Consider the following 14,889-nt stretch of genomic DNA (forward strand, 5'->3'; position numbering starts at 1 on the left):
TGCCCTCATCCATCATATTACTAGCCTTGAGAATCAACAATAATCCTGTACATCAGGGATGTCAAACTCAAATACACAGTGGGCCAAAATAAGAAACTTGGACAAAGTCGCGGGCCAATCTTGCTATTTATTGAAAAAATGTCTACAATTGAGGAAGTTTTTCCTTATCAGATATAACGATGAACCTTTTCATATGGAAACAAACTTAAGTTTTGCTTAAACATTGAATCTGGAACAAGCAAAACTTAATACTATAAACATATGTGAAATCAAATGTCAAATAAAAGACACATTGGTGGCATTCATTTCTTAAATAAAATTTTTTAAAAATCTTATGCCTCTTTCTTTTGAGTTAAATTTCAATGGTAACCTTTTTTTCACAGGCTAACAATAATAATATTAATATCCTTCAATGAAAATCCAACCATTCAAGTCCATGCCTTGGAGTAGCAAGGAAAAGTGCATAAAGTAAACATTAATTCAAGCTCAGTTTGCTACACTCTGATCTACTGTACTCTGATGCACAATGGTCCAAGCCAGATCCCTGGCATCTCTTCTTGGATGCTAGTTCATCGATGTTTGGGGTCAGGCTCTGAGCTGAGGAAATCCTCAAGATTGAGTGAAGATGTTCATCAGCGAGACACCTCCTGTGTGATGTTTTGTTCATCTTCATGTAGGAGAATAGTTGCTCACACAGATATGTGCTTCCGAACATAGAGAGCATTTGAGCAGTTTGGGTACGGAGCTGGAGCATTGTGTCAGGGATATAACGTGGAAATTGTGCAGCGCCCACAGCATCATACATTGACTTCAGCATGTCACTACACTGGAGTTCAATCAGCTCCATTTGGAGGTTAGTTGGTGCGCTTTCCATGTTAACTGCAAATGGATAACTAAGCTGTTCAAACCTACATTTCTGGGCATCAAAGTCGGCAAATTGCTGGGTAAACTCGGCACTGAGTACGCTGAGTTTTTCAGCAAACTATGTACTTGGGAATACGGCGGTAGAGATCTGTGCTTTTATGGTTTGGCAGCAAGGAAAATGGCCCAGGTTTCCTTGTAGCATCTGAGTCTCCCACAGGCAGTGGCGTACCAAGGGGGAAGGCGGTCCACCTCGGGTGCAAGCCATAAGGGGGGTGCTCCCGGCCTTGGAGTCATGGCCCGGGAACTTCCCTTCTCATGGCCCGACCCCAAGGCTTTCGCTTACCCAATTGCAGCAGAAAGCAACCTGCAGAAAGGATCGCGGGTACTTTAGCGATCCTTGCAGGTTGCCATAGGCCTCCAGAGTTGTCCCTCTGCCGCGTTCCTGCCTCTGACGTCAGAGGAGGGGCGGGACCACAACAGACGGACAACAACTCCGGAGGTAATGGCAACCTGCAAAGATCACTAAAGTACTCGTGATCCTTTCTACAGATTGCTTTCTGCTGCAATCGGGTAAAGGGAGGCGCGGGAGGCCAGAGGGGAACACACAGGCCTTCCGGGGGGGGACAGTCCTTCGGGGGGGGGGGAAGGTATAGTCCTTCGGGTGCAGGCCTTCAGGCATTCAGGGGGTTCAGGCCTTCAGGGGGGACAGACCTTCAGGGGGAGGTGCAGTTCTTCAAGGGGGGGAAGGCCTTCAGGTGGGGGTGCAGGCCTTTAAGGATAGGGTATAGGCCTTCAGAGGGGGTTCAGGCCTTCAGGGGGGACAGACCTTTGGAGGGGAGGTACAGGCCTTTGGGGGGGTGCAGGCCTTCAAGGGTGGGGTGTAGGCCTTCAGGGGAGACAGACCTTCGGGGGGGGAGGTGCAGTCCTTTGGGGGGGACAGACCTCCAGGGAAGGGAGTCCTGGTGTAGAAGTACACGGAGGGAGGGAGGGAAGGGGGGGTTCAAAGATACGTTCATATGCCGGACTTTGGGGGGAAGAAATAATGGGTCTAAAAACAGAGGAGTGGGAGAAAGATGGTGGATAATGGGATTTAGGGAGGGAAGGAACAGAAAGGGAGAGAAGTTGGACCAAAGGGATGGTGTGAAGGGGGGATAGAGATACTGGATAGGAGGATAGTTGGGAAGAGAAAGGGAGAGATGGTGGACCCTGGGATAGTGGGGAAGGAGGGAGAGATGCTGGATGAACGGGTAGTTAAGAAAAGGTGAATCTGTAGATGGAGACGAAAAAAAAGGAAAAATGGCAGACCTCCGGGGGAGGGATGGGAAACGGAAGTGGAGGACAGAGATGGCAGATGGATGGTTAGCATGGAGAAAGAAGAAAGAAGGAGACCCTAGCAAGCAAGACAACCAGGGCCTTTGACCAACAAGAGCCTGGGACCAACAAGATTTGAATATTGACCAGACAACAAAAGGTAGAAAAACTAATTTTATTTTCTGTTTTGTGATTACAATATGTCAGATTTGAAAAGTGTATCCTGCCAGAGCTGGTGTTAGACCACAAACGTGAGCTAGGATTTAACAGAGAGAAGAAAAGTCCTTTTTGTTTCTTTATTTTGTTTACACCACAGCGCCAGTGTGGTTAGAAGCCAAAGGGGGTGAAAAAGCTATAAAATAAACCCATCAGGATGTTTGAAAAAAAAACACCCAAATGGGCAGAAAAATCGAATCGAAAAACCAATTCAATAGGCTGAATCGAATCAAAATTTTTTTTCCTGAATCGGGCAGCACTAGTTTGCACTACTGTCTTAGACTTTAGGACCTGGGAATGGGGAGAGATGGCATCCTCAGTACTTTATAATGCAAGTGAAACGAGGATTTGGTCAGACTTTTGAAGGGTCTGCAGAAGAAAAATATTGTATAGGCCGGGGACATGAGACAGCAGGAAATGGGAACTTTTCTTCCTTCTGTTTTTGTGAATAGCAAGGCTGAGGATGTCAGAGAGTTCTGTTAAAATATGTGCTTTATAAGAAAATACAATAATGTGTTTTATAAAGTTTATAAAGTGAGGTGTTCTTTGTGGTGGTGGTGGTGGCAGCGTGTCAATGTGTTGAGAGGAAGAGGTGGTCTTTGAAATTCTGCTGGGCAAACTCCGGGCCCATTTTCACCCCCCCGTTAGTCCACTCCACTCAACTGGTTCACACACTGAGTGGGTCTTTGGGTGTTGTGCCTGGGTAGTTGTTTTAGGATCTCTTCCAGTGGTTTGTCAGTATCTCCTTGTGGTCCAAGGAAGGAAACTTTGTTAACCTTAGCATTGACCTTCAGAATATGTTTGTAACAGCGCTGCTTGTGTGGCATTAGGCTATGTAGTGATCGAAAGAAAAAAAAAACAGACCTTTGCAATTTTTGCACTATATGGTGAGTGTATGAGGAGATTCACATTTCCTGCACAGCTAAATCCGTGTGAAGTTACCTTGTTCTGCATTTGACATCTAGCAAGGTCTCTGTTTGGAAGGAAAGATTTAAGTTTAAAAATGAATTGGCCAGAAGTTATGGTAAAAGCAGATAGCGTAGCTGGTTTTAAGAAAGGTTTGGACAAATTCCTGGAGGAAAAGTCCATAGTCTGTTATTAAGACATGGGGGAAGCATCTGCTTGTCTTGGATCAGTAGCATGGAATGTTGCTACTCTTTGGGTTTTGACCAGGTACTAGTGACCTGGATTGGCTACCATGAGAATGGGCTACTGGGCATGATGGACCATTGGTCTGACCCAGTTAGGCTATTCTTATGTTATGTTCTCATCTGTAGGGGCCTTTGTTTTCACTTCTTATTGTAATGTATTTTTTTCCTGGGAACTTATCAGTGTTTTTTATAATGGGAACAAAAATGGAAGAGAATTAATGTGTGTGGAATTGGGGGGGGGTGGTAACTAATTTCTTCAGCTAAATAAGTTTACTTTGGTGTTCAGAAGCCAGGCCATTAAAAATGGATATACTAACAGTATAAGATCCCTAGAATAGAGGTTACAAAACTTTTTAGTGTCTCCTTTTTTTACCTATCTTCCTCTTTCTTTCACCCCTCCCAGTATCCACTTTCCTCACATGTTCTTAAGATAAGCCATGCTATGTCAAGCAAAGTTCCTTGGGCAGTCTGCATCACAAGTAGCTGGCAAATACCAAAGAGTAGATAATATTTTTCACAGTTGATCTGAAACAATGTGATGGCTTTTACTGGTCTTTTCATTCAGCCATCTCCGTTCTGTTCTCCATACTCTCTCTCTTGTTTGTTCTCCTCTGCTTGGGCTATCGGTCCCAATCCTAACTTTAAACTCTTACCCCACTGGTTCAAATTTCCACCTTTCCAATCTTATTCCTATTCCTCCCCTCTTTCTCATGTACCTTGTGAAAAGTCTTTTGTCTTCAACAAGTTTGCCTACATTCATCTTTCTCTCTCATACTTACCAACTCCCAGAGCAATAAACTACTCCTACTAAAAAGACAATGCAGACAACTAGAAAAAAAATAGAGGAAAAACAGTCAAGATTCCACAACCTTGATAAAACAACTACAAACAATACAAAACACAGCTCTAAGACTGGTCTACTCACTGAAGAAATTTGACCACATCAAAAGCATACCACGACTCACATTGGCTCCCAATACAAGCGAGAATACACTTCAAATTTTCCTGCCTACTATTTAAATCAATAAACAGCCTATTGGAACAATTGACTAGTTCAATCCACCTCAACCAGACACAGGAGAACCCACACACCATTCACACACCCTCCAACCAAAAATGTCAAAAGAAAAAAACTGTACGACAACCTCCTAGTCACTCGAGCTGCAACACTCGACCCCCAACTCTACAACCTCTTGACCTCGACCACAGACAACAAAACCTTCAAAAAAGAAATAAAACCCCTTCTATTCAAAAAACACATAAAATCGAACTAACACAATCAGAACTGTCCCAAGCATCACCTGCAACTACTCCATATGTACTTCTAATGTCATGACAATTCAGACATAATTTATGTTATGTTATGTTTGGAATAATGGTTACATATATGAGGTTCAATAAAAGAAAATTTTCACTGCCTGTTTCTATTCTGACCATTTATTCCGTTTCATGGTTATTGCAAAAAATATTTTTTTACATGGGGGGTGTCAAAAATTGATGGGCCCCAGGTGCCACCCTAGGTACGCCACTACCCACAGACACAATTTTGTTTGAAAAGCCCTCACTACAGCGTACATGTCTGTGATGACATGGCCCCACCCCTGAAGCTGCAGGTTCAGTACATCGAGATGACTCATGGTGTCACAGAGAAATGCCAGCTCAGACAGAAACTCTTTATCCCGGAACTCTGCTGTGTCTTTCCCTTTGCTGTCTAGAAACTGCCAAATTTCCTTTTGCAGCTTGAAACATCTGTTCAGTAATTATCCTCTGCTTAACCATCTCATCTCTGTGTGATACGGCATGTCTGCATATTCCTAACAACACTCCTCCAAAAAAGACTTGAACTGGCGGTGATTCAAACCTTTATCTCTTATAAAGTTAACTACTCGTGTTATGGTGATCATAACATGTTCCATCTTCAGGGCTTTGCCACACGATTCCTGATATATGATGCAGTGATAAACAGTAGCTTACCTGCACAGTTCTCCCCCCCCCCTGCATCTTCTCCCAAATCCTGGCTACCAATCCACTGTTTTGACCACACATCGCGGGTGCACCATCTGTCGTTAATCCCACAAGTTTATCCCAAGGTAGCCTCATTTGAGTTACACATTTGGAAACCTCTTCAAAGATTTATTTTGCTGTGGTTGTGCCATGCATTGATTTTAATCCCAAAAGTTCCCCCGTAATGCGCAGATTTGAGTCCACTCCACGGATGAAGACTGGCAGCTGGGCAGTATCAGCTATGTCACTGCTCTCATCCACAGCAAGGGAAAATACAATGAAATCTTTTCCCTTTTCCATCAGCTGTTCATTTAGATTTGTGGCAAGATCACATGTACGATCAGCTACTGTGTTTTTGCTAAGGCTCACATTTAAAAATGCTTGCCTTTTATCTGGACACACGACGTCGCCAATTTTGATCATGCACTTTTTGACAAACTTTCCCTCATTAAAGGGCCGGGCTGATTTTGCAATCTCTGCTGCCACAATAAAACTAGCCTTTACATTTGTGAACAGATATTATGCTTCCCACTTTTCTAGAAAGCTTCTGTTTTCCACCTTTTATTTGGCCATTTTTGGAAGGGGTGTCCCAATGTGACTGGTAGCATGAGGCCGTTAATGAATGTCAACAGAAGAGGGGACGCTTGTGGGTCCTGATTGACACGCCAACGCACAAGCAGAGCATTCTGGGATTTGTAGTATTAGCAGTGCATGCGCTATCTACCGGTGGGCCAGCTCTAGTAGACATTTGGCATTTTCTCGTGGGCCAAATATAATTACACTGCGGGCCAGATTTGGCCCGTGGGTTTGAGTTTGACATCTATGCTGTACATGCTACTCCAGATATGCTGCTGACCTCCTCCCTCTGTAACTGGAGCTTTCAGGTGCTGGTTGGTGCTATTTGATACATTTCTCATAATCTCTGCATGTGACACCTAGCTTTGTATGCTGCCCCTGCCATTCATAGAACTAACAAGCAACTATATACACTCACCACAAAGTCTTTGCTGCTACTCTTGCAGAGGTCTGTTCTCGAGCTGATGAGCTTCTGGTTCACGGTATGCATGGAGCCGATTAAAAGCACTGGGTTTAAGATAGGTCAAGGAGAGACACAACTGTTTACTACTACAAGAAACATTTGGCACACTGCCCTGCAGGCCAAAAACACTGCTTTCTGCAGCAGTAATTCCAAAGACAATATCACCCACACCCCAAGCTTGGATTACTAACTTCAGGAAGAACCATAACTCTTCCCCATCCCTACAATATATACCATATGTACTCAATATAAACTGAGGTAACCTTTTTCCCCCTAAAAAGGAGGGAAAAAGGTTGACTCGAATATAAACCTTAGGGTTAATATTCAAGTGCAGTGCTTTGCCCTGTCAGGCTCTGTACCCTGTTCCCCCTTCCTGTTGCTCTGCCAGGCTCTGCATCCAGCCCCCTCCCTCCCAACCAGGTTCTGTACCCTGTCTCCCCTCCCTCCCAATGCCTTTTAGGCCTCCACTGGGCCTGCCATGAAGGCACTGCAGCCAATCATCTAGCGGCTCTGTGCAGGCAGGAGCAAAGGAAGATCACTCCTGCCGCGGTTCACTGCTGGACCACCAGGGATACTAAAGGTACATGGAGGAGGCGGGAAGGAGGTATATATTCTTAGAATCAGCTGGGACTGGAAGCGGGAGGAATCCCTCCTGTCCTGGCCACCACTGGACTTCCAGGTCTCACGGCAGGCCTGAAAGAGGCCTGCAACAGGTTCGGGAGTGCTGACCCGAATGTAAGCTGAGACCACCATTTTTGGGGCCATTTTTTTGGCTTTGGGCAAAAATGGTGCCAATGCTGATTGGAATGGTGGGGGGGGGGTCTGATACTGATCAGAGTCAGGAAGGGTGCCTATTTTGATCAGGAGGTATGGTAGGGGTCCAGATGTTGATTGGGGAGGAAGGGTTCCGATGCTGTTCAAGGGGATGCCTAGCCAGTGCTTTTCATGCCCCAACTGTTATTCAGTCAGGACCGGTATAATTATCTTATGCATGTCCCAACTAAATATCATCCGGACCTACATAAGTTCAATCCGGTCAGACCCCAATATTTAATGCCAGCGCTAAGACAGGGCCCAGCATTGAATTTGGGGCCTAATTCTGCCCTCGGGGCTTAGTGTTTAAAATATGCTATCAGTTGCATATTAACCAAAAGGATACCTATTGACTTCCTATATGTGGTGCTGTTCCTTTTTACTTTTGATTTTTTTTTTTCTTTTATGAACTAGCTTTTCATTAGAAATAAATGTCTTCTTAACGAATACTAGCATTACAGCCTGAAAGGCTGCCCAGGGGAACCCATCCAATACTACTACAATCTAATTTTCTGTGATACATGCTCCCTCTTATGGCAGGATACAAGCTGGAGTTTCTGTTATAATCCGCTGTGCCTCCTGTCTGAGCATCTCTTGATCCATGAGGGTATCTGTCCGGACTTCTTCAAACAAGACAATAGGTAAAGTTGCCTGATTAATGAAAGCCATCTCAAGCTGTTTTCTTTTTCCAGAATATATCTAACTGTATGAGACAAAAGAACATTTCCATTCATTTCTCTCTGTCCTTGCTGAAGTCTTGAAGCTGTGATTTTTGATTCAATTGAAGCTGGAAAGAATAATACAAAAAAGGATTGGAGTTAAACTTGGCAAGTGGGTAAATCAGTGAAAAAACACATCAAGTTAAAAAATGGGCCAAATCAGACATTCCAAAGAGATAAGCCACCCCCCCCCCTTAAAATAATAGCCTAATGTGTTTCTATGGAAGGAGTTCCAGTTTCTATAGCACAGAAACTTACATGCAGTAAAACATAGCAGATAGAAAATTCCTCCTACATAACTGCATCTCCCCATTCTTTATCTTCTCACACCTCCAAACTTTCCCCAACATTACCCCAGTGAAATGCTCTCCCATGCTCCCAGACAACTCCAGCCTACAAAACTACTCCCCACTAATGGTCCATCACCTCCAAACTGCTCTTCCTACAAAAGAAAACTACCCCCAATATCTCCCTGCAACTGCTCCATTACCTTGCAAACTATCCCCTGAAACTACTCCAACTGTGCAACTCCCAAAATCTATCCTCAAAAAAAACCCACACAGCAAATTGACCTACCCCAAAGAACTATCCCCTGCAACTGCTTCACTACCCTGAAACCTGTTCCCCCTAATGGTTTACTCTGTCTACTTTGATATAATTTTTGTATGAGCTTAGATTGTGTTTCAACAAGTGGATTCTTTGTGAGCTGGCCCCCTAATCTACCTACAGAGATACTCTGACACCCCAAACAACCTCACAATAGGGGCATAGCCAGACACCCAATTTTGGGTGGGGCTAGACCTAAGGTGGGTGGGTAGAAAAATCCATCATACAGGAGATTTGGATATAGTTTCAAATTTGGTCACTCCTGCCAGTCTCTCAAACTGCCTCCCTTCCCCTGTGTACCTTGTAAACATCATCTCTTCACTACCAATGAGTAACGATTGCTACAAATTGCTTGCACCAGCCCTACAGCCTTCTTTTTTGATGTACTGCCTTTGCAGAAACAGGAAGTTGTGTCAGAGGGAAGACTATAGGGCGTATATCAATCGCCGCTTGCTGTTAGCAAAGATCTGCTATTTAAAAGGTGCACAGGAGGGAGAGTTGTTGAGAGTTTTCAGCTGGTCAGGCTTGTGAATCTCTCTCAGCCATAGGCACCAGCTCTGTGGGTGTTGTAGGTATTAGACCACCCCCAATATTCTTTTCAGCACTGTCCAGACACCAGAGCTGAAATTTTCCTGATGTAGAGCTGCAGGGGAAAGCAGGAAGTAAGGCTATATCTCTGCAGGTACTACTCCCACATCTCCTTACAGTTTATTGGTCAAATATTCTTTAACCAGCCAAAAAGCTGCAAAGGAGGCAGGACCAGTAGCTTAGGAGACACCATTGGTCAGACATTCCTTAGCCAGCCAATAGGCCGCACGGTAAAGCAGGATGGAAGGTTGGTGTCTCTTTAAGCTACTGGTCATGCCTAGGGTTACCATATAGCTCCAGAAAAAGGAGGATGGATTGAGACATCCAGGTTTTACTTACATTGGTTTAAATCAGGGGTCTCAAAGTCCCTCCTTGAGGGCCGCAATCCAGTCGGGTTTTCAGGATTTCCCCAATGAACATGCATGAGATCTATGTGCACGCACTGCTTTCAATGCATATTCATTGGGGAAATCCTGAAAACCCGACTGGATTGCGGCCCTCAAGGAGAGACTTTGAGATCCCTGGTTTAAATGGAAGTAAAACCCAGATATCTCAATCTGTTCTCTTTATTCTGGAACATAAACTAAATATATAAGCCCACATGGTACCAGTCACCAAAAATATAAGCAATATATGTACCACCACTCAACCAGAAAAGTGAGTCTACTATCAAAAAGGCCTCAGAATTGGAGCCTACGCACAGTTGTACAATCACAAACTGGGAAAATCAGCGTAGTTCTGCTCCTGTTTGCTCCAATCATTGGCCCCAAGACCTATTTTATCCTTTATTCCACTATCCTTTATCACTATTTTTTGTCATATATTTAATATTTTATAATAAATGTTTAAATATTAGCTTATACAAATAACACTAGTGTCTTCAACTTTATCATTTCATTATCCCTCCATTTTGTTAAAAATAAGTCCACTTATCCAGTATGTAGAAAAAATTGACAAAAAAAGCCACTTATCTTAGGCAATACTTGTCTCTAGAAATGCCTCTTTTAAACAGTGCTTGACTCAAGCTATGCCGACGCAGCCAGCATTTCGCGGACTATATCTCTGTCCGCTGCTTCAGGGCATCCAGTTCTACAATTCAAGAAAAGTTTAATCAGTTTACTATGCACATAAATCCTCATAAATAGATAAAACGTTACTTACATAACTTAATTCCATCCGTCAAAATTTTCAAACACTATCAAAATGGCGACAGCGTTTCTTTTATACAAGTTCAAGTATTAGCGTAATGACATAAGGGCGTACTAACATGGCTACTCCCACCTTAGCTCATTGGTTCCACACTTCAAACACTAACCACTTGGTCACAACAGATAGCATCCACCCCCAACTAATAGAAGTGTTGCCATTCCATGGTTTTATTTAAACCATTAGGGCTCAAAGTGTCCAGTTGATGAATCCAGCGCTGTTCCCGCTGAGCTAGACACCATCTAAAATCGCCCCCTCTTATCCCTTGCTTCAGAACTTCAATTACCACTACCTTTAAGGATGTAAATTCGTGGTGATACTCAACACAATGCTTTGCTAGGGAGCCCCCATATGCAAGTTTTTGATATTACTCTTGTGTTCCGTAAGGCGAACACTTAGTTTTCTGGAGGTCACAAGGGCATTGAAGTATATATATTACCGCGTGTGTCTTACAGTCAGAATTATGCTTCAGGGTATATTCTTTCCTATCCCTCGGATTGCAAAATGTATCAGTGCATACCATAACCCCACACATTTGACAAGACCCACATTTTTGGTGTCCCCGAAATACTGTTTCCGCCATAGCATCAGCATTAGGCAGAATAGATGGACATAAAATCTCTTTCAGATTGCGATTCCTCCGATACGCTATCCTCAAATGATGATCTTTGAAGGTCCCCGAAATTCTCAACATTTCCCAATGTTTTCTAAGGGAACGAACAACTTGGTAACTACTACTTGAATATGTGATCACACACGTCACACATGGTTCCCCTATCTGTTGGCTTAAAGAACGTTTGGGAGCAAACAACCTATCTCGCGGACTAAAGTATGCCCTTTTATATGCCACCGAGACTATTTTAGAGGGATACCCTCTTTGAAGGAATTTCATTTTTAAATCATCAGCCTGTCTCTTAAAGTCCTTTACAGAGGAACATATTCTCCTAATTTTCAAAAATTGAGAATACAGCAGGCTCTTCTTAAGGGATATAGGGTGAGCACTTGAGAAATGGAGGACTGAATTACAGTCAGTCGGTTTAATGTAAACTTCTATACAAAATTCTCCATTTACTACCTCAATGTTCACATCCAAAAATGAAATCTGAACGGGACTATATGTGTGGGTAAATTTAACCTTAGAATGACAGCTGTTTAAATAGGAAAGGAATCTCAAAAGGTTATCCACCCCTCCATTCCATATAAGAAAGATGTCATCTATATACCCGATCCAAAGTTTGACATCTTGATAAAAGTGGGACCGGTATACCCAATCATGTTCAAACCTATCCATAAAAAGGTTAGCAACCGAGGGGGCCATGGTAATGCCCATCGCAATGCCTGATCTCTGATGGAAAAGATGATCCTCAAACATAAAAAAACTATCATGGAGGACGATATCCGCTAATTTACAAATGAAATCTGTTGGTACCCTAGGATCAACCCTTTTGTCTAAAGTCTGATGAATTATATCCAAGGCTTCATTTTGTGGTATGATCGTATACAAGGAGCAAACATCAATAGTTACTAACAGAGAATCAGGGCTCATTCCCTCAAGTTTCTTCAAAAACTCCGTCGTGTCCTGAATATATGAAATAGTTTGTTTTACATAAGGTTGAAGAAATTGATCAATATAAATAGAAGACGCTTCCAACAATGCACCTCGATCTGAAACAATAGATCTTCCCGGTGGTGCAGTACAAGATTTATGAATCTTTGGCAATAAATAAAAAATTGGAATCTTTGGATGTACTACATTCAAAAAACGAAATTCTTTCTTTGTTAGATATCCTTTCTCTACTCCTTGTTTCGTCAATATATTAATTCTTGATTGTAGATGTTCAGTAGGATCAAGAGAACAGTTGCCGCTGTACTTCTCTCAAATACGCTTCCTTACTGAGCAAAACTATCATGCCACTCTTGTCAGCTTTTCTGATAATCAATTCCTTATCTGTAACTATTCTGCTTTCTCACATTATTTTCAACATCTGCCATAACCAATTTATGAAACGTCTCCACTAATGGGTCCACCGGACCAGGTGGAACCCAAGTTTATTTAGGAATAACAGTTACATTATCATCTTGTTGGTCTTCTAAATGTTCTTTTGAAAAAAATGATTTAATTCTCAGCGTTCTATAAAATTTCTCCAGATCAACCTTTGTTTGAAAATTATCCACAGGAGTAGTTGGTACAAAATAATAATAATAACTTTATTTTTCTATACCGCCATAATCTTGCGACTTCTAGGCGGTTCACAATGAAAAAAAAAAGCTGTACAAACAGAGAATTACAGAGTATAGGTAGATAAGAGAACATTGAACGGTCAGTAAAATTACAAGGTGAGTTACAAGGACAGTGAATTACAAGGTTCACAATAAGTTAAACTATACAATCAGCGAATTACAGAGTGAAAAGATAAGAGAACATTGAGTGGTCAGTGAATTACAAGGTGCAAAATGGTTAGAACATAAATATACATAGGTTGTTGAGAAGAATTAACTTATTTTCGTATTACATTAAATGATGGGGCACCAGCGAGAAGCTGGGTACGATTGTGTGGAGGACATAATGACAGACAGAGAATAAAGGGTTCCTATTATGAGGAATGAAGGAATTCGGGTGAGGTGTGGTAGCTTTGGTTGAGGGGGGAAAAAAGTCTGGCTAGGGTATGAATTTCTTAAACAGGGTGGTTTTTAATTCTTTCCGAAAGACACTGTAGGTCTTTTGGAAAGAATTAAAAACCACCCTGTTTAAGAAAGACAGACCTCTAGATAGTAAATTACATTCATCAGTAGTCAGTTGGTGATTAGATAAATTTATTATCGGTATCTTCACTTGATGTTTAGCCTTATGTGCATTGGAATGTAATTGAGAGTCTTTGGATACCTCTGCCCCCGTTGTTGTGATCGAGTTTGTGGTCGATAACTTTGGTTTTGATTTTGATATTGTCCTTGACCCCGACCAGTTCCTCTCCGCCATCTTCCTCTGCGTTGATAGCGGGGCTTGGGGCCTAAAAAATAATCATCAGAAGTAGAGCTAGAATTTGATGATTCTGAAGTTTGATCAAAAGTAACTTTCCTTTCAACTGAAGGGTTTCCAGAGCCATTTGGTTTTAACTATGGATAAACCTTCTGTTGTAAATAATCTTGTTCATCTCTTTTAAATTTCTTAAATTTATCTTTCTGTATATCTGCTCTGAACCCATCTACTTTAATTTTCACCTCATCTTGATGTCGCTTAAAATCGTTCTCACTTGAATTTTGTTTCAAAGTCTTCAACTTGTCTTCTATCTCCACTTTGATGGTAGCCATAGATTTTCGAGTGTGATCTATAATCAACACCATCAAATCCATTTGTTCAAAATAGATATCCATTTCTGATTAAATTCCATATCCTCATTAAACATCCGTGGTTCCTTATACACACGTAATCCCCTGGGGATATATTCTTTCTTACAGTATTCTGTTAAGGTAGCTCCATGGAGTCAAGCCCGAATATATCTTTTAGATAAAACAATCATTTCATCCCACAAAATGGAATTATTCATTGTAGATTGTTCCCAATTCATTGACATGGAGGAGTCTAATACTGAGCTGATAAAATCAGCACTAAAGCTTAAGCCACTTTGCCAAGTTTGCTGTGCCATTTTAATAGGAAAAAAGGGCAATGTACTAGTACATAAACTAAATATATAAGCCCACGTGGTACCAGTCACCAAAAATATAAGCAATATATGTACCACCACTCAACCAGAAAAGTGAGTCTACTATCAAAAAGGCCTCAGAATTGGAGCCTACACACAGTTGTACAATCACAAACTGGGAAAATCAGTGTAGTTCTGCTCCTGTTTGCTCCAATCATTGGCCCCAAGACCTAGTGCTAACATTTATTTTATCCCTTATTCCACTATCCTTTATCACTATTTTTTGTCGTATTTTTAATATATTTTTAATATTTTATAATAAATGTTTAAAATAAAATATAAAATATAAAAAATACGACAAAAAATAGTGATAAAGGATAGTGGAATAAGGGGTAAAATAAATGTTAGCACTAGGTCTTGGGGCCAATGATTGGAGCAAACAGGAACAGAACTATGCTGATTTTCCCAGTTTGTGATTGTACAACTGTGTGTAGGCTCCAATTCTGAGGCCTTTTTGATAGTAGACTCACTTTTCTGGTTGAGTGGTGGTACATATATTGCTTGTGCTCTTTATTCTGGAGCCATATGGTAACCCTACTCCCAATGGAAGTAGTGGAGATAAGGACTATATCTGAATACAAGGAAGCATGAGACAAGTACAGGGATCTCTAAGGGAGAGGAAGGGATTGTAGAGCTTATAGTTGGTGTAGATCAGGGGTGTCAAAGTCCCT

At 41.9% G+C, this 14,889-nt stretch overlaps 1 protein-coding gene across 4 annotated transcripts in view; it reads right to left on the reverse strand.

The window, feature by feature from the left end:
- Positions 1-14,889, reverse strand: part of FAM227A (family with sequence similarity 227 member A) — a 317,179-nt gene that overhangs the window by 263,628 nt on the left and 38,662 nt on the right. For 3 of the 4 annotated variants that reach the window (XM_033929448.1, XM_033929447.1, XM_033929446.1), the window contains exons 2-4: positions 10,283-10,400; positions 7,944-8,103; positions 6,541-6,629 (exon numbers count right to left, since the gene is read on the reverse strand). In XM_033929448.1, the coding sequence (XP_033785339.1) occupies positions 6,541-6,629; positions 7,944-8,067 (213 nt within the window). In that variant the 5' untranslated portion in view covers positions 8,068-8,103; positions 10,283-10,400. Of the gene's footprint in view, positions 1-6,540; positions 6,630-7,943; positions 8,104-10,282; positions 10,401-14,889 lie in introns of those variants that run through there. The other variant, XM_033929449.1, reaches the window with a different exon arrangement.

This window comes from Geotrypetes seraphini, chromosome 2 (assembly GCF_902459505.1).
Source record: "Geotrypetes seraphini chromosome 2, aGeoSer1.1, whole genome shotgun sequence".
Lineage (NCBI taxonomy): Eukaryota > Metazoa > Chordata > Amphibia > Gymnophiona > Dermophiidae > Geotrypetes > Geotrypetes seraphini.